The sequence below is a fragment of the Bos grunniens genome, chromosome 8 (assembly GCF_055505025.1).
Source record: "Bos grunniens cultivar Pamir isolate PY7600 chromosome 8, Bosgru_T2T1.0, whole genome shotgun sequence".
Classification (NCBI taxonomy): Eukaryota; Metazoa; Chordata; class Mammalia; order Artiodactyla; family Bovidae; genus Bos; species Bos grunniens.
This window is the reverse complement of record NC_141172.1, coordinates 75660213-75679576: the sequence shown is the minus strand read 5'-3', so window position 1 is coordinate 75679576 and position 19364 is coordinate 75660213. Positions and strand designations below refer to the sequence as shown.

General features: G+C 52.9%; 2 protein-coding genes across 8 annotated transcripts; both read left to right on the top strand.

Moving 5' to 3' along the window:
- The first annotated feature begins 1533 nt into the window (after positions 1–1533).
- Positions 1534–9280, top strand: ARID3C (AT-rich interaction domain 3C). Of its 4 annotated transcripts, XM_086416729.1 has the most exons (7): positions 1534–2504; positions 4341–4413; positions 6173–6356; positions 6511–6794; positions 7790–7972; positions 8201–8290; positions 8747–9115. In XM_086416729.1, exons 1-7 carry the CDS (start codon positions 2175–2177, stop codon positions 8845–8847), a joined length of 1245 nt encoding a protein of 414 aa, XP_086272855.1. In that variant the 5' UTR covers positions 1534–2174; the 3' UTR covers positions 8848–9115. The 4 variants fall into 4 exon arrangements, with proteins under 4 accessions (XP_086272855.1, XP_086272857.1, XP_086272853.1 ...); XM_086416731.1 differs by lacking the exon at positions 8201–8290 and having other exon boundaries at positions 8747–9274; XM_086416727.1 differs by lacking the exons at positions 1534–2504; positions 4341–4413; positions 8201–8290 and adding an exon at positions 5327–5462 and having other exon boundaries at positions 8747–9280.
- Positions 9281–10470: 1190 nt separating this feature from the next.
- DCTN3 (dynactin subunit 3) lies at positions 10471–18855 on the top strand. Of its 4 annotated transcripts, none has more exons than XM_086416701.1 (8): positions 10471–10586; positions 13979–14063; positions 14893–14979; positions 16568–16651; positions 16798–16844; positions 17620–17678; positions 18276–18335; positions 18528–18855. In XM_086416701.1, exons 1-8 carry the CDS (start codon positions 10491–10493, stop codon positions 18580–18582), a joined length of 573 nt encoding a protein of 190 aa, XP_086272827.1. In that variant the 5' UTR covers positions 10471–10490; the 3' UTR covers positions 18583–18855. The 4 variants fall into 4 exon arrangements, with proteins under 4 accessions (XP_086272827.1, XP_086272826.1, XP_086272828.1 ...); XM_086416700.1 differs by having other exon boundaries at positions 18276–18372; positions 18498–18855; XM_086416702.1 differs by lacking the exon at positions 16798–16844.
- The last annotated feature ends 509 nt before the right edge of the window (positions 18856–19364 follow it).

The following is a 19364-nucleotide window of genomic DNA, read 5'->3' as shown; positions in this document are numbered from 1 at the left end:
TGGGAGAGGGTGGAGGAAGAAGAAGAAGGTAAAACTCACCCCCGAATTTCTGCCTCCTAGAGGAATCTTGGCCCTGGCACCAGTGTACCTCAGTGAGTATGAATGACGTCAGGTGCCGAGTGCTGCGTTTGACGCAGCAGAGTTTCACAACCATGCCAGCTATCACTCCTACAGAGGCATGATGTTCACTCACGCACTTGGCATCACCTCTGGGTGACCCTCGGTGCTTTTAGTAGGTCGGATTTCCTTGGGCATAGGAAGAAACTGTGGAATGTATGAGGGTGCTTAAGAGTGGGGTCCAGGTTGCTAAGGAATGGCATCTCCTCATCTGGAGGATAACCGGGGGTTGAGGTGAGCCTGGAGCAGTTGGAGATAGTTATGCAAACATGGGTAGAGGGTGTCTGGAAAAATGGGCAAAATCTGATCGCCACTGAAATTTGTGAGGAGTGCCAGAGGCTCATTATTCTAGTCACTTTTCTTGGGAATATGTTGACATTTTCCATAATAGAACGTCAAAAGACCTAAATGGGGTGTAGCTTTGTACCTGCAGGTGGTATGTGTGCCCTGATGTTGGTGTGCAATCAGCTCAGAGACCTCTGAGTGTGTGAGTGCAGAAGCGAGTTCACCATGTGCGAGTATGGTGCAAGCTGCAGCGTGCCTGCAGTTGGGGCCAGCACCTAAGCAGGGCAAGGGGAAGTTTCTGCTCTGTCCAGGCCCTGCACCGTCACCCCAGAACCCTGCAGTGATTCCCCTCCTGATCACAGCCAGTCTAGGCATTGGCGCCACAGCATCCTTGTAGTCAAGTGTGTGAGACACGGCGGCTGTGTGCCTTGAACTCAGGACAGGGTGCGTTGGTGTGTGAACACGAATGTTGGTGTTTGGATGCCGGGCACGGAGGACTGGTGTGGGGCCCCTACCCCGGACGTGTGCGGCCAGGGAAGGACCCCGGACCGGAGTTCAGTGATGGGGAACGCCTCACTCTCCTTTGCACGATCCCTAGCAGCTCTCCAGCGCCCTCTCCTCCCCGAATCTGGCTGTATGGAGGGTGGGAGACACCTGTTGGGGGGCTGGAAGCCGCAGAGCCCCCCCACCTCCCGGGGCCTCCCCCTGCCTCCCCGCCCGCCCTGCCCCGCTCGGGTCCCGCCCTCGCGGCCGCCGCCAGCAGAGCAGCGAGTGAGCGCACGGAGGCCGGAGGGGCGCGCGGCGGCAGGAGCGCACGGCAAGGGACCCTGCGCAGGGAACCGAGCCGCGACAGGGGCCGCCCGAGAGGCGGGCTGAACGGAGGGAGCGCCGTGGAGACTACGGGAGCAGCGGGCCGCGCCAGGCTGGTGAGTGTGGCAGCTGGGAGCCAGGGAGCGGGCGAGGAGACCCCGGCGTCCCCGGCCCCTTCCCGGGGTCTGTCCCGGGGATCCTCTGTTCCCGCTCCTCCTCGGTTCTAGTCCTCAGCCTCTCTGCCCCGTCTCCGTCTTCTCCCCTGTCTCTGCCCTCCTGCCTATTAACTGTTTTGCCCTATCTCTGTCTAATGTCTTTCTTCTGTCTCTGTCTCCTGCTGCGTCGGTCTTCTCTGGTCCCTCTCGACCCTGGTCTTACTATTTGTCTGCCTCTGTCTCTCTGTGACTCTCCCTGGACAGCCTGTCACTCAGGTCTTTGATTTTTTTCTCTTACTCCTCTATCTCCTACCTTCCCAGTCTCTCTCTCTGATGTCTCTATTAATCTCATCTCTCCCCATCTCTGTCTCTGCCTGCTATCTCTGCCTCTCTCCACCTTGGTCCCTCTCAGTCTCTTGTCTCTCCCCATCTCTCGGTCCCATCTCCATTTCTATCCTCACATCTCCCTGTCATTCTCTCTCTCCCCTCCATTTCTCTCCGTTTCTTGGTCCTTGTCACCCTCTTTGATCTGCTCAGTCTCTACCTGTGCTCTGTCAATGTCCGTTTCTGTCTCTCTGGGCCCGGTCCCTGCCTCTCCTGCTCTTTTTACCTCTCGGTGGATTTCTGAGAAAGCGATCTTTCTGACTTTTTCCTCATGCCCCCCCTGGTGCTTCCCTGAATCCATGACCACCTCCCCTTGGTTGGATCCAACGCCCATCATTCCCTTCCCCACAGGCAGCCCTTTCCTCAGGGACCCGCCTGGTGCCAGCCCCTCCACCCGTGGGGGGACTGCGCCTGGAAGCTGTCATGGAAGCCCTGCAGAGACAGCAGGCAGCCAGGCTGGCCCAGGGGGTGGGGCCATTGGCCCCTCCACACCCACCACCACCACCACCACCAGCAGCACCACCAGGGCCTTCCTTTCCTGGATCCCACACCCTGGAGGCCCCTGAGAAGGGGTTGGGGGAGGTTGGAGCTGAGGAAGAAGAGGATGGCCAAGATGAGGAGGAAGAAGAAGCTGGGGCAGAAGATGAGGCAGCCGAGGAGAGCCGGCCAGGGACCCGGGGCAGCAGCTCACCTTCCAGCCAGCCCCCTGGACCTCATCCCCACGAGTGGACCTACGAGGAGCAGTTCAAGCAGGTAGGACCCTCTCAATGTCAGGCCCTCCCCCTCCCTACTCTTTGGGCAAAACAGAGCAAGGGGATTAATAGCACACCCACCCCCACTGTGCTCTGCAGGATGGAAGGACAGAGATAGAGACCTGGAGAGAGACAGTGGGGAGACAGGGAGAGACAGTGACAGGGAGGGAGAGACAGACATGCCGAGAGACAGAAAGAAGGTGCACACCACGAGGTGCAGGAGACACCCAGAAAAATGGAGGCCGACAGACTGAAGGCACTTGTTGTTGAGGCTGGAAGGGCAAGTGGGAGGGGTGTAGGAATCTTCAAAAATTCCGAGGGAGGGGAATCTGGGAACTGGGGATTCCAGTGCCAGCACTATGCCACCTTCTCCACATCAAGTCACAAGGTCAAAGTCCAGGGACCAGTTGGGGTGTCCTGGGATGCCTACCTCCATCTTTAAAAGTGGAGTGGAGGTTGCCACTCCTTTGGCAAGCTGATATCCACCTCATCTCTTTCTTGTCCCCTTCTCCCCATCCAAATCCTCTTTCTGGCCTGAGTCCTATGGGGTGACAGTTGCCAGCCCATGATGACCATTACAGTCACAGTGGGACTGAAGGGCCCCTGGGCAGCTGGGAATGACAGGGCCTTCCTCACAGGGCCTTAATTTGAGGCTCTTCATCCCCTGGGAACCCATCTGGATGTTATTCTAAGGCACTACTCTAGGCTGTCATTAGAAGGTGTTATGCAGGGCACTGATTCTAGGTGTGCTATTCTGGTCGTGTTACTCATAGGGTGTTGGTTTGGGGTATTTTGCTGAAGTGTTAATCTGTGGTTAGACTCTGTGGCTTTTGTGTAAAACTTGGACTGTTTCTCAGGGTTCTGTTACTCTGGAGATGTGGCTCTAGTGACTATTTCTCCTAGGTGTAATTCAGAGGCTTATTACTTGGAAAGCATGCGTGTTATCTGCAGGTATCCATTTAAGACTTAGGGCTCAGTTCTTGTGGGAGTGTAGAGCTAAAGGTGCATCTCTGGGCTTTGTTACTCATGGGTGTTTTTTTACTCTGAGAGTTCCTATTGGGGGATGGAGTGTTACCTGTCGGTGTTTCTCAGGGATTGTTACTTGGGTAAAAGACACTGTTACCTTAGGGATTGTCCCTCCTTGGGGTATTTGAGAGCTGATACTGGAAGTAGGTGACTGAGAAGGGGTGGGAGGATCCCTGGCCTTTCAAGTCCTCACCCTACAGGTCTTGGGTGGTCCAGAGCCATTGGCTCTGTGGCAGCTTCTGAAGTAGAGGAAACTGGTCCTGGAAGGAGATCAGACCAGAATGTGGGCTGAGAGGCCCTAGGTTTCAATCCAGCTTTCCTGAGCATCCATCCTGCCAGAGGGATGGGTTAGAGGCCTCTCCGCCCCTCATCCCCAGTCCTGGCACACAGACGTGTGAGCGGCAAGAAACCCTAGCACAAATGAATGAGTGACTCAGCCATATCTGTCAATTTCCTCAATGTAGAACATAGCACCAGCCTGACTTCCTCCCTGGGGCTCTGGAAGGCAGGCAGAACCTCTGCAGCTTTCTCTTCCCTTACTCCCCAGGTGGGTGGTGTTAACTGCCCAGGGCACAGCACTACTAGCCAGTAGAGGGTGTCTGTATGTATGGGGGGGGTGGGGGCGGAAAAAGTGTCCCTACCTGCCCCCAGGGCAAAGAGCTCAATGCTCTCTCAGGAAGTCTATGTTTCAGAACCACCTTGCCCCTTCAGCTGGGGTCCTTTATCCAGGGGTTCGAGTTGAAGGGGGTCCCAGTGCAGAGGGGGGGGGTGGTGGATACAGAGCTGGAAAGTGACCTCAGTTTTTCCCCAGCTGTACGAGCTCGATGCAGACCCCAAGAGGAAAGAATTTCTGGATGACCTGTTTAGCTTCATGCAGAAGAGGGGTGAGTGGGTTGATATAAGGGAGGGACCCTCACGAACCAGGTTCAAGGAAGGGAAACCCCAGGGTTTAGTCCTCAGTTTGGGTCCTCTTTGCAGAGATCTGGGCTTGGAAGCACCTATCCTTTGGGTCCTCAATAGCATCTTTAACCTCTGACCCTGCGCCCCTTCTCCACCCAGGGATTAATTAGCGGGCAGCCCGCTGGCAGGTTAATGAGTGTGGGATCAATTGGGAGGGTGGGAGGGTGAAGTGGTAGGGGGCTGGCCTGGGGTGTGGGGGTTTCCAGAATTGGGGGACTGGGAATGCCTTGGTTCTCTTCCCTGGCCCTTCCTCCAGCCTTGTCTCTCCTCAGTTTCCCCTTGCTTCAGGCAGGAAACATCCAATGTGTTTTGCAGCAGGAAGGACTGGAATTAGACCCAAGGAAGGACTTCTTGAGGGGTAGGAGGTGCTGTGGAGGAGAAGGAATTCCTTTCCAGAAATCTCAGAGCCAGAAGTGAATGCAACAAGGGTCCATGAAGGGATCAGGGTGGGCGGCAGTTCATCACTTCAGCTTCTCCCCAGATTCATGGGTCCAGAAGACTGACTCATTATCTCTCTCTACAAAGCTAATTAACTCACTCCTAGAGCGGCCTGATAAGCCGCTAATTAACTGGCTGCACTGGCCCCCACCCCCACCCCCTTAGTGCAGCTGGCGGCCAAAGTCCTTCAGGCCCCCACCCCAGGGCCAGGCCAGCACCCCGCGCAGGTCCCTTCCCAACCAGGGACCCTCAGTGGGGCTCCAGGGCCTTTTGCTCCCCAGGAAGGCTGGGTCATTCTGATCCCAATGTCCCCTCCCTGACCCTTCCTCCTGGTATCCCCTCCACTGGGTGGGGTAGTGTGGTCTGAGCAGATCCCAGCTCCCTCTTCCCCCCAGCTCTGCCTCCCTCAGGTCCCTGCCTTACTCTGCTCCCTGTGCGGGGGAGGGTGTCCCGCGGGGCCGATAATTTCCCCCCATTAATCAGACCGCAGCTAATTGTTCGGGTCCAAAGGCGGCAGCGGAAGGGGCCGAGATCGGTAAGGAATTAACTGGGGCCCATCGCTCAGCGCAGACAGGCCCCTTTGTCAGGACCGGCCGGCGGGGGCGGCGGGGACTGCGGAGTCGGCGAGCCGCGGCGGGGGCTGCTTCTTCCATTCACCATCCCCGGCCTCTGCAGCCACCCAGGGGCCGCTACTTAGAGGAGTCTGGCTCTTCAGCACTGTCAGGAAGTCCTTCCTATGGTCTACCCCAGGGGGCGGCAAACTAAAGCCAGGAGGCCAAAGCTAATCGCCCACGAGAAAAGAAGGGGGTTTCACATTTTTAAATAAGGGGAAAATTTAAAAGACGAATAACCTTTCTGGACGTGTGAAATTTGAATTTAAGAGTGTGAAAATAGTTTTATTGGATTAGAGCCGCGTTCATTCCTTTAAATATCCTCTATATTCTATTCCTTTAAATATCCTTTCAGCCTGCAATGGCAGAGTGGAGTAGCTCTAAGAGACTGGCCTGGAACGTCTAAAACATTTACCATTTGGCCCTTTACAGAAGAAGTTTGCCACCCCCTAGTCTAGCCTCCCGTCCTTCCTGCTACAGTGGAGGCTCTGGAGGCTGTGGGCTCCGCCTGCAGTCCCACCTCCTCATCGCCAGGGCCTCGCCAAGACAGGTCCAGGCTGCCGATTCCTCCACTCTCTGAGGATGCCGGCAGACAGGGTCTTAGTGTCCTGACTCTCTGCTCACCCCTCATCAGGGACACCCGTGAACCGTGTGCCCATCATGGCGAAGCAGGTGCTGGACCTGTACGCGCTGTTCCGCCTGGTGACGGCCAAGGGCGGTCTAGTAGAAGTCATCAATCGCAAGGTGTGGCGGGAGGTCACGCGCGGCCTCAGCCTGCCCACCACCATCACGTCGGCCGCCTTCACTCTACGCACCCAGTGAGGCCAGGCGCGCGCGAGCGGTGGGAGCCAGGCGCGGGAGCTGGGGGCCGGGGGCTTGGGGGGCTCCCCCGAGGGTTCTTGTCCGGGTGTGAGGCTTGATCAGCTGGGCCCAGCCTCCCACCCCACCCCACCCCACCCCGTCCGCTCCTAGGTACATGAAGTATCTGTACCCGTACGAATGCGAGACGCGGGCGCTCAGCTCCCCTGGGGAGCTCCAGGCTGCCATCGACAGCAACCGGCGCGAGGGCCGTCGTCAGGCTTACACCGCAGCCCCGCTCTTCGGCCTGGCTGGGCAGCCACCTCGGGGCACTCCTGGTCCCGCCCCTGAGCCCGGGCCCGCCCCGCCCACGCCCGGCCCACGTTCTGCTCACGGCCCCGCCTCTGGCCTGCCGGCCCACGCCTGCGCTCAGCTAAGCCCGAGCCCCATTAAGAAAGGTGTGAGGGTAGAGCGGCTGAATTTTGAGGGTCTCTGAGACTCCAGTACTTTTGCCTAGAAAATCCCATGGACGGAGCAGCCTGGTAGGCTGCAGTCCATGGAGTCGCTAGAGTCGGACACGGCTGAGTGACTTCACTTTCACTTTTCACTTTTCACTTTCATGCATTGGAGGAGGAAATGGCAACCCACTCCAGTGTTCTTGCCTGGAGAATCCCAGGGACGGGGAAGCCTGGTGGGCTGCCGTCTATGGGGTCGCACAGAGTCGCACACGACTAAAGCGACGCAGCAGCAGCAGCAGAGACTTAGAAGGGTGCTGAGATAGAGGGAACATTAAAATATGGGAACTCTGAGGTCTGGGAGGCATCAAAGTATGGGGACAATAAGGACTGATGGGCACTGAGGTTTGGTGCATGCTAAGGTTTAGGTGTCGTGATGTTTGGGATCAGTGAAACTTTGGGAACTCTGGGGTATGGGTTACTGCGCGGTGTGGGGCTGAAGCTCAGAGAAAGGTCCTTTATCCAGAGCAGCTTCATTCCACACCTGTTCAGTGATGGCTTCTATCTGCATGTGGTTTATGCCTGCTATTTCCCCTGGATTATTTAACAATCAAAAGCAAGGGAGGGCAGGGAGGTGGGAGGGGTCAGGATGGGGAACACATGTACACCCGTGGTGGATTCATGTCAATGTATGGCAAAACCAATACAATATTGTAAAGTAATTAGCCTCCAATTAAAATAAATAAATTTATATTAAAAAAATAAATTTAAAAAAAAGCAAGGGAATTCCCCCAGATTGGACCAACCTAGTCAGGTATATTGGCCTTTTTGAGCTCTCCAGCTTCAGAGCCTCTATGCTGAGACTGGATGGGAGGGGAGATTGAATTTGGTGCTTGAACTTGGGTAACCTCCCTTGGTCCCAGGCTATGGGGAGAACTAGATGCACGGACAAAGTTGTTTGGGCCAGGGGAGCTAAATGATCTGTTTTTTTTTTTCAGAGGAGAGCAGAATTCCCACCCCTCGACTGGCACTGCCTGTGAGCCTGGCCTTTGGACCTGCACGTGAGAAGGTGGCACCAGAGGAACCCCCAGAGAAGAGGGCTGTGCTGATGGGGCCCATGGACCTACCTCGACACAGCGCACCCCCCAGTTTCCTGCCCCGTGGCAAGGTTCCCCTTAGGGGTGAGGAGGGACTTGTTGCTGAGAGGGCTTAGCCTGTGCAATGAGGGAGGACAGACTCATCACCCAATAGGCATTGGAGGTGGGGCAGATAGATCCCTCAGTAGACACTTCTGTGATTAAAGGTGTGGGGCTGAAGTGGGATGGGGGCTGTCTACAGGGATGGAGGGGGGAGCTTGTAGCTAAAATCTAATTCCCCAAAATGTGACTTCCCTGCTCCCTCCGGGACAGAAGAGCGGCTGGATGGGCCTCTCAGTCTGGCAGGCACTGGTATCAGCAGTATCAACATGGCCCTAGAGATCAACGGGGTGGTCTACACTGGTATGGGTCCTGTAGGCTGTTTCTGATCGCATGAGGTCAGGGGTATTTATGCCAGCATGGAGGTTTTAGACTTTCTCTACTAGCATGAGGTTCAGGGATATCCAAACCTGCATGGGTAACATAGGGTTTGGGGAATTGCTACACTGGCCTGGATTAAAGGGGATGTCTACATGGCATGGGGTCCAAGGCATGACCTCTCTGGCATGAATACCATGGGATGTCTCGTCATGGGCTGTGTATCAGTGTAAATGTTTCTTGTTTACATGTTGAAGGGTATCTATACGGGCACAAGAGTCTCTAACTGATTCAAGGGACTTGTGCTCGTTGGTTGTGACAGGGCTCTGTGTGTGATATTCTAGCAATCAGGACACTGACTTTTGTTTCCCTCTTCTATTTCTTTGCCTTACCTTTTCCTGCTTGTCTTTGCCCTCTACAAATTCCTCATCTCTTTGCTAGGTGTCCTCTTTGCCCGTCGCCAGCCTGTACCAGCTTCCCAGGGCCCAACCAACCCTGCACCCCCACTCCCGACAGGGCCCCCTTCCAGCACCTCACCCTGAGAACTCTTACTTGAAATTGAGAGTCCCGACTCCATTGCTGAGGGGGAAGGAGACCCATTCTTCCAGCGTGCCCATTCTAGGACCCAGCCCTGGGAGGTGACCACTACCCACTCCCACCCCCCACTGCCATATGGACTTGAAGCCAAAGAGATTTCTTTTGATGTTACATCTACCTCATTGCAAAAGGAGGGCACTTCCTCCCTGGCCAACTCCAGCAGCATCTACCAAAGAGTTCTTTCCCCAATAATAATAAGAGTTCTTACCATCATCTCCTCATGTGCTCCCCTGTGCCAATGTCATCTTTAGAACGCCACCTCTTCAAGTTAGACCTGCTTCTCTTCAGGAGCCAGGTGAAGGGATGGGTTGGGTTGTTGTAAAGGAGATGTCCCTCAGTTCATATCTGGATAATAAAGCTGTGATCCCTCCCTCCCAAGTGCCTCCTCTCCTTCTTGTTTGGGTCTGTGGGTTGGGGAGGAAGAGGAATTATGTGGCATACACAGGCTGTGTTGGGCCAGGGGTTTTCAAGGAGGAAGACAGAATAGCAAAGGCCATGAATAGGAGAACACAGTCTCATGAATCAGACTACCTGAGTTCAAATCTCGATCCTGCCACATCGGTACAGTGTTAAGTGTTCTTGGGCAAGGTGCTTAATCATGTGAACCTTCAGTTCAGTTCAGTTCAGTGGCTCAGTCGTGTATGACTCTTTGCGACCCCATGAATTGCAGCATGCCAGGCCTCCCTGTCCATCACCAACTCCCGGAGTTCACTCAAACTCATGTCCATCGAGTCAGCGATGCCATCCAGCCATCTCATCCTCTGTCGTCCCCTTCTCCTCCTGCCCCCAATCCCTCCCAGCATCAGAATCTTTTCCAATGAGTTAACTCTTGGTGGCCAAAGTACTGGAGTTTCAGCTTTAGCATCAGTCTTTCCAAAGAGCACCCAGGACTGATCTTTAGAATGGACTGGTTGGATCTGCTTGCAGTCCAAAGGACTCTCAAGAGTCTTCTCCAACACCACAGTTCAAAAGCATCAATTCTTCGGCACTCAGCTTTCTTCACAGTCCAACTCTCACATCCATACATGACTACTGGAAAAACCATAGCCTTGACTAGACGGACCTTTGTTGGCAAAGTAATGTCTCTGCTTTTGGATATGTTATCTAGGTTGGTCATAACTTTCCTTCCAAGGAGTAAGCGTCTTTTAATTTCATGGCTGTAATCACCATCTACAGTGATTTTGGAGCCTAAAAAAATAAAGTCTCTTAGAAGATTCCAAAAGTATCTCACGGAATTTCCTACTATTCTATGGGAATGGACCAATCTTACAATAATGGGTATATTCATATGTGCAACCTCGGGGAAAGGGCAGGGGAAATCTCTCTGGTACCCTGGAATTGGAAGAAGAGAGGCAAAGTTCCTCTTGACAAGCAAGGGCTGGAAATTAGCGCCTGACAGGTAGCCGTTGCCTAGGATACCAGGCAGCTTTTCGTTGGCCCTGCCTGCCACTTCCGCATCGAAGGGCTGAATCGTTGCGTCACTTCCTGTATGCAAGGGCTCCCGTCCACTCGGATTGGGCCGCCTTCTCTATTTGGACGGATGTCCTGCCCTCTGGCTATTCCTGGCTGAGGCGGGGCAGCGGGAGCCATGGCGGCTGTGACCGATGTTCAGCGGCTACAGGCCCGGGTGGAGGAGCTGGAGCGCTGGGTGTACGGACCAGGGGGGTCTCGGGGCTCGCGGAAGGTGAGCGATCTTGGGTCCAGTGGTCCCTCTCTGGGGCAAAGAGGAGTGGCCTATTGGCCTGGTCCTGGAGATGGATGCTGCAGCCCCAGCCCTGTTGCTCGCAACTAGGCCATTGAAATAGGAAAGGTCCGAGACCTCCCAGAGCATATCGGACCCTCGGGATCCATTGCCATGGAGGGAATTGTGGGCTTGAGGTGGACTCAAAGAGGAGACTCCGTCTTTACCCTCGCGGGATAGTTGGGGAGACCTGACACACTCGAGAAACTGACTAATGAGTAAGAGCTTTCAGTAAGAGCCTAAGTCACAGTGAAAGGGACGTGGTAGAGCCTTGCCTAATTGCTAAGTGAATTGTGCAAAGAGAGGTCCAAGGGACCCCAAAAGAGGCAGACCAGAGATGGATAAGGAAGCCTCCAGGGAGTTAGGGATGAGTCTGAGAGGGCCAGGATTAGGAGGGAAGAGGATTGAATACTGAGTGTTCAGATATGGACTGACAGTCTTTCCTCTAGTGGCTGAATTTTTTTAGCTCACTTCCCGTCCATCCCCGTTTTTACCTATGGAAAGACCTTTCACTGAAGGTGGCTGTATCGGGCATACCCTGGAGTTAAGTGCCTCAGAGGTAATGACGTCCATGCGTACACTGCTTGTGGTATTAGTTGTCACCAGATTGTGTCCCATTTGAGAACTGACTTCTCAAAACATTTTTTTCCCTGTGACATCTATAATGCAAATCCTCCTGATTTTCCTCCTATCTCTCTGGCTGCTTTTACTCAGTAAGATTGCCAGGAGAAATATCAATAACCTCAGACATGCAGATGACACCACCCTTATGGCAGAAAGTGAAGAAGAACTAAAGAGCCTATTGATGAAAGTGAAAGAGGAGAGTGAAAAAGTTGGCTTAAAGCTCAACATTCAGAAAACTAAGATCATGGCCTCCAGTCCTATCACTTCATGGCAAATAGATGGGGAAACAGTGGAAACAGTGGCTGACTTTATTTTTCTGGGCTCCAAAATCACTGCAGATGGTGATTGCAGCCATGAAATTAAAAGACGCTTACTCCTTGGAAGGAAAGTTATGACCAACCTAGACAGCATATTAAAAAGCAGAGACATTACTTTGCCAACAAAGGTCCATCTAGTCAAGGCTATGGTTTTTCCAGTAGTCACGTATGGATGTGAGAGTTGGACTATAAAGAAAGCTGAGCATCAAAGAATTGATGCTTTTGAACTGTGGAGTTGGAGAAGACTCTTGAGAGTCCCTTGGACTGTAAGGAGATCCAATCAGTCCATCCTAAAGGAGATCAGTCCTGCGTGTTCATTGGAAGGACTGATGTTGAAGCTGAAACTCCAATACTTTGGCCACCTAATGCGAAGAGCTGACTCATTGGAAAAGACTCTGATGCTGGGAAAGATTGAGGGCAGGAGGAGAAGGAGACGACAGAGGATGAGATAGTTGGATGGCATCACCAACTCAATGGACATGGGTTTGGGTGGACTCCAGGAGTTGGTGATGGACAGGGAGGCCTGGCGTGCTGCAGTTCATGGGGTCGAAGAGTCGGCCACGACTAAACGACTGAACTGATTTACCTCCTCATGTATTTGATCCTTGAATATCAGCATTCCTTACCCTCTAACCTAAAACCTATGTGAGATCATTTACTTTCATAGTCTCTCCCTCTATTCAACCCTTTAATACTGGAATTCCTCACCCTCTACCCTTAAAGCTTAGATCAATTCAGCCAAGAGGAAGGGATCAGCGAATATATAGTATGTGCTGCTGCTGCTAAGTCACTTCAGTCGTGTCCGACTCTGTGTGACCCCATAGACAGCAGCCCACCAGGCTCCCCCGTCCCTGGGATTCTCCAGGCAAGAACACTGGAGTGGGTTGCCATTTCCTTCTCCAATGCATGAAAGTGAAAAGTGAAAGTGAAGTCGCCCAGTCGTGTCCAACTCTTCGAGACCCCATGGACTGCAGCCCACCAGGGTCCTCTGTCCATGGGATTTTCCAGGCAGGAGTACTGGAGTGGGGTGCCATCGCCTTCTCCAGAGTGACTAACACTACTTCATACTATTAAGAGGGCATACAGACTGGTACGTAGGCCTGCATTTACTATATTAAGTGACCTATGATGGGGTTGGGAAACACTGGGTGGAGGCTGTAAAAGCACATGGTAGAGACATATAGCCCAGAGGAAGAGAGGCTATACGATGAATGAATTAATAAATGGGGCATATCTGTAGAAAGAAATATTATTCATCCATAAAAAGAAATGAAGTACTGATACCCTGCTACAAGGTGGGTGAATCTTGAAAGCATTATGTTAAGTGAAAGAAGCCAGACACAAAAAACCACATATTGTATCATTCCATTCATATGAATGTACAGAAAAGGCAAATCCACAGAGACAGAAAATAATGTTTACTATGGGCTAGGATGAGGGGGAATGGGCTGTGATTGTTAATGACTATGGTGCATCTTTGGGGGTGATAAAAATGGATGGTATTAAATAATGCTTGAAGTGAAGTCACTCAGTCGTGTCTGACTCTTAGCGACCCCACGGACTGCAGCCTACCAGGCTCCTCCATCCATGGGATTTTCCAGGCAAGAGTACTGGAGTGGGATGCCATTGCCTTCTCCAATAGTATGTGCTGCTGCTGCTGATGCTGCTGCTAAGTCGCTTCAGTCATGTCCGATTCTGTGCAACCCCATAGATGGCAGCCCACCAGGCTCCCCCGTCCCTGGGATTCTCCAGGCGAGAATACTGGAGTGGGTTGCCACTTCCTTTTCCAATGCATGAAAGTGAAAAGTGAAAGTGAAGTCGCTCAGTCGTGCCCGACTCTTAGCGACCTCATGGACTGCAGCCCACCAGGCTCCTCCGTCCATGGGATTTTCCAGGCAAGAGTACTGGAGTGGGGTACCATTGCCTTCTCCGATAGTATGTGCTAGTGCCCCATAAACCCTAAAGTAGTTCATTACTTCCCCAATCACACATGAAACTCCCCGAGGAGTACATGATTATCTACCCGTTCATACTGAGGATTCCCAGAAAGTGGACTTGGATCTCTTAATACAAGAGAAGTGGGTAATTGTAGGGACAAGGAAGTTTGGAGTCTGAGGAAATGAAGATTCTTTATCTCTTCCAAGCCTCGAGCCAAGTGGTAAATCTTGGAATTAACTTCCACTCCCCTGGTGGCTTAGAGGATAAAGCGTCCGCCCACAATGCGGGAGACCCAGGTTCGATCCCTGGGTAAGGAAGATCTTCTGGAGAAGGAAATGGCACCCAACTCCAGTACTCTTGCCTGGAAAATCCCATGGACAGAGGAGCCTGATAGGCTATAGCCCATGGGGTCACAAAGAGTCAGACACGACTGATTGACTTCACTTCCCCTTACAGGTGGCTGATGGCTTGGTCAAGGTGCAGGTGGCTTTGGGGAACATCGCCAGCAAGAGGGAGAGGGTGAAGGTTCTGTACAAAAAGAGTAAGTGTTTCCATGAGGTGCCTGCCTGCCCTCCTTCTCAAGCCTATGCTTCCTGGTTCCCTGCCCAGGCCCTTAAGCCCAATAGGTCACTGGAGTTTCACTTTGGGGATAGCAGGTGAAGACATTTTCCTGATGAAATGGTGAATTGGGGTATGCTTTCTACCTTGTGGTTAAACCCCAAGCCCATGGCAATGTCCTAAGTTATGAGATAAGAGCTCTGCCTGAAAGTCCCCTGAGGAAGGAGAGAGGCAGAGTATGGAATTTCCATAGGCAAGGTTCAGAGGCAGGAAAGAAATCAGGCACTGAGAGCCCCAGCCTTGGCTCAGCCAGGCCTTTTTGATCATGTCAGAGCTAGCAACCTGTTCAGTAACTAGAAATCAGATAAAGTTCTGGCATGTCTTAGTGGCACAGAGGGGCAAGGTACCTTCTACCCTTGAAGACAGATCAGTGAAAATGCTAAGGGCCCAGGGTATTGGAGGCAGTTGTGTTCCCAGCTGTAAAGTTTGACTCTGGCCAGCAGGATGGTTAGATAGCATCACTGACTCAATGGACATGAATCTGAGCAAACTCCCAGAGATAGTGAGGGGCAGGGAAGCCTGGCATGCTGCAGTTCATGGGGTCCAAACAGTCGGACACAATTTAGTGACTGAACAGCAGGTGATCAGAGGGAAGAGAAGGAAGTGGGGATGGGGGCCTGGTGGACCCTGTGGGTATCAGTTCCTCACTCAAGGCTCTCCCCAAGGCCGACCCTTCCCCTGATATCCTTCCTTAACAAGACTGATCCCCACTCCCCAGCCTTATTCCATTTTCCATCTTGTTACTTTTCTAGTTGAAGACTTGATCAAATACCTGGATCCTGAGTACATTGACCGCATTGCCTTACCTGATGCCTCCAAGCTGCAGTTCATCTTGGCAGGTAGTGCTGGGTAGGATGTGCACATGCATCTGGGGGAAGTTGGGCACAGAGATGGCCTCCCTCTAAGTTCTCTCCTGGATGCAGCCTGGGAAGCTGCTCTCTGGAATCTGGACTGTGGCTGGAGGTGGACTTGTGGTCGGCATTGGGTACAGTAGACCCTGGAGCCAGCTGCAGACCAGAGTGCCGTCCACTGTGGAAGCAACTCCAGTGTTCTATCTATGGCATGCCTCTAGGATTTTCCTTTAGAACCTTCCTTACTTCTGCTCGGTAGACATAGAGTTTCTAGGAAAGGGTGGGGGCAGAGAGCATTGCCGTGGGAGAGATGAGGATATAAGCATGGGTTTCAGCATCTTGCAGGTGGGAAAGTGCTGGGATTTCGGAGTTCTAGGCAGGAACTATTGTCTTAGCAGTGTTTGCTTATCAGTTAGTTAGCTACTCCACGAGGTATGGTTTGCCACCCCCTGTGTTTGTTCATGCATTCAAGTGCTTATCTGCTGTGATCCGGACATCCAAGGTGTGAGGTATACAGCGGTGAACCGGAACATCCCTGAACCACTGCTGTGGCTCAGATACCAAGTTCAGGAGGTCTTCTCCTGCACCAATTCTTGAGTCCAGCCTCTCCACCCCTCCCTGTGACACTATCTCTGTGTTCATCCCCTGGCACTTGAACAGTTTCCTAAGTCCTCTTCTTTTTTATTTATTTTTTTTCTTTCTTTTTTTTTCCCTTTGCTTATTCCTAAGTCCTCTTCTTGACCCCAGTTTCCCACTTCTTGCATGTGGCTCACTATCATCTTCCCAAAACACATTTCCAGCATGCCACCATGTTTACTTTGGAACCTCAGCGTGTCTGTATCTTTCTCTTCCTACTAGGATAAATTCCTAATTCCTTAGCCTACCATGCAAAGCTCCCTATAGACTGCCGGATCTCCCCTCCCATCTAGCTGTTTCCTGTGCTCTCCTTGCTCCAGTTCAGCCAATTGAATTCTTTTGCCTCTACTGATTGACATGGATTCTTGCCGTCAGATGACTGACGTAACAGTCCTCCCTTCTTGAATGCCCTTCCACTCTGCAGTCATTGAAACCCCCTGTGCACAGGGCCATCCCAGTCCTGCTGTGCTTGTCACTGGACTCTCCTGTTACTATCCCAGCTGTCCAGGAACTTGTAATTGTGCCTCTCTGACCCACTGAGCACTACCTGCCTGGTATCTTGCACAAGTCCCCTCTTTCAGACTTTCCCAGGAGCCCTTGGTTACTTCAGGTCTGAAGTACTTTGTCTCCTGTGGCCTAGGAGAGGCTCTCTGAATTTATGGATAGGAGGCTAGAGGGAGAGGCCTCAGAGTTAAAACTTGGAGAAAGGTTGGATTTGGAGGCACTTAGAGATAGGGCTCAAGATAGGTCAGACCAGCGGCATCCAGGAGAGGTGGAGGCAGACTTGGGGAGTGTGCACAGAAAGAAGGGGGCAGTGGGCAGAGTGGCTGCCCCGGCTCCAGGACTCAGTCCTCTCCCTGGCCTGGTCCCCAGCTCCTCGCCTGGGAGTGGCCGTGCCTGGGCCCGCCTCACTGCTACTCTCTGTCTGTTCATGCCGCAGAGGAGCAGTTCATTCTCTCGCAGGTTGCACTTCTGGAGCAGGTGGAGGCTCTGGTACCCATGCTGGACAGCACTCACATCAAAGGTACCTTCTGGGGTTGCATCTCCTCTGCTCTACGTGGGGAGGTAGGATGGGCAGGACTTCCCTGGGCTCAGACTGGCTCTGCTCCTTGTCTTTACCCTCACCTTGGGGTACTGGCCACCTGCACTGGATTAAAATTGCCAAGGCAGAGAGCTCAGCTTCAGAACTCAGGCAGTTTGGCCCTAAGGACACTCAGGTAAGCCCAGTGGCCTCCCACTCTAGGATTTCTTCCGTTTTCTACCCCACCCCTCAGCATCTGTCCTTCAGGGTGTTGCAGAGGCCAGGTTTTTCTGTAAGAGTCCCTGCGGGGGCGGGGGTGGTTTATGTGAATGTGTGTGAATTCTTCCAGCCGCACTGCCTAGGGCAGTCCCTGGGCCCGGATTTTGACAAGCAGACAGTGACTTTAATTGAATCCAGATATCCATCTTGTCTGTCTCTGGAGGTATTTTTTCCAGCTCCCCCTCCCTACCCCTGATCAGTTTTCTGCTGAGCATCTGACAGCCTTAAGCTGTGGGCCCTGCATGGTGGCTGAGGCTCTGGGTATTGGGTTCCAAGTGACCAGCTTAGGGACCTTGCATTTGTCCTCAGCCCACCTGCAGGCTCCCTGTTCCCTGGGCCAGGCAGCTCTGGTCCTGCTGGGCTGAGAGCAAAGGAACAGATCCTATAATAATCAAAGCTTTCTTTACCTGCCCTGCTCACAGCACTGGGGTGGGTATATGGGGCAACTCTGGGAACCCCAAGGTTTTGTCTTCTAGGGGCCTGTATCTTCCCCTCCCCTTTGGGTCCTAGAGTAGGACTGGGGTGGACAGGGAGCCCCACCACCACCACCTCCGGCTGCAGCGGTCGATGAAGCTGGCGTTTGTTTAGCTTCTCCACTCAATACTCTAATCCTGCCGAAGACCTAATAGACTATTGAGCAGTCCCGGGGGAAGACACAAGCATCATTGGGCAGTGTGCGTTGTGTTTTACAGCCGTTCCTGAGCATGCTGCCCGCCTGCAGCGCTTGGCCCAGATCCACATCCAGCAGCAGGTACTGGAGGGGAGAGGCCAGGTGGGAAAGTAGAGGTGGTGAGGCTCCTTGTCCCCACCCCTGTCTCCTGGGAAAGTAGCCTCAGGAGCTGATGTCCGCTTCAGGGGAAACTTAGGGTTTCTCCTTTGTCTTGCATGCACCTTCCAGAGGGGAAGGGACTTGCCTCGGGTAAAATCTAGGCCTCCTGCCTCCAGATTAGGGCTATCCTGAGACACCAGAGGATTGATGTTGGGAGGTACCCAAGAATTCCTGGGGATGATGTGTCCTTGACCATAGGTGGAGGAACTGTTTTTTCACTATTTCCAGGCTCTAGTGTGAAGTTCAAAGAGGGTTCAGATATAGGGGACAGGGGAGAAGGAGGCATATACCAGTAGGAATAGGTCTTTAAATGTGTGGTTCGCTCCCTCTTCCATCAGCCTCAGGACTGCAGTTAGGCTACCCATAGCAGAGCCTGAAAGTGCCTCTTTAGAAATTTGCTCCTTTTAGCTCTGAGGTTAAACATTACCTTTTCTGAGGAGCAAGGGCCACTGATGAGGCAGGTAGTGGGGAGTGTGGGCTCTGTCTAACGCCTTTCTTTGCCCCGCCTTGGCCCCACAGGACCAGTGTGTGGAGATCACTGAGGAGTCCAAGGCGCTCCTGGAGGAATACAACAAGACTGTATCCTTTCTGCTCAGCTGGACCCCTGAGGAGTGCTGTATGGAGCCTGGCCTTTTGTTCCATTTCTAGTTCTGTCTCTCATCCCATCCCAACCAGTCTGTCTGTTCCCCAGCTCCCCCTACCTTTAGGCAGAGGCAAACATCTCTCTTCTCCCTCTCTCAGATTCTCATTCTCACCTTGACCTGTGACCAGACAATGCTTCTCTCCAAGCAGTTTGTGCAATGGGATGAACTTCTCTGCCAGCTAGAAGCTGCCAAGCAAGTGAAGCCTGTGGAAGAGTGAATGGCGCGTCCCATCCTGGGGTGGGCTGGGGCAGCCAGGCTCCAGGACCTGTGCCAGCCTGCCCTTGTAACAGAGCAGAAAAGAGGTGGCTCTGTATTTATTGGATTCAAGACCTACCTGGCTGCACTCAGGTGGGGCTCTGAGGTCAGAGGTCTGGTTACTTGAGATTTGCTCTTTGCACCTCCTCCCCTCATCAGTGTCCTGTTCCAGTGACAATAAAACTGTAGAGATCACTGCAGGAGTGTGTTAGCTTCCTGGTCTTGGATGGGTATGGTGGTGGGGATGAGGGTGGTAGAGGCCGGAGTTGTCCATCTTCCTAGGAGCTGGACCACCAGCTATACCCATTCTAGTCTAGCTTCCTGGGAGATATAGAGCTCTCAGGATGAATCAGAGAAGGCAATGGCACCCCACTCCAGTACTCTTGCCTGGAAAATCCCATGGACAGAGGAGCCTGGTGGGCTACAGTCCATGGGGTCGCTAAGAGTCTGACACGACTGAGCAACTTCACTTTCACTTTTCACTTTCATGCATTGGAGAAGGAAATGACAACCCACTCTGGTGTTCTTCCCTGGAGAATCCCAGGGACGGGGGAGCCTGGTGAGCTGCCGTCTATGGGGTCGCACAGAGTCGGACACGACTGAAGCGACTTAGCAGCAGCAGCAGGATGAATGCTCTCATTTGCTTGATCTGAGTGGAACATTTGGTTTTGTATCCATTTATCCCACATTTACCAAGTACACTCTAAAT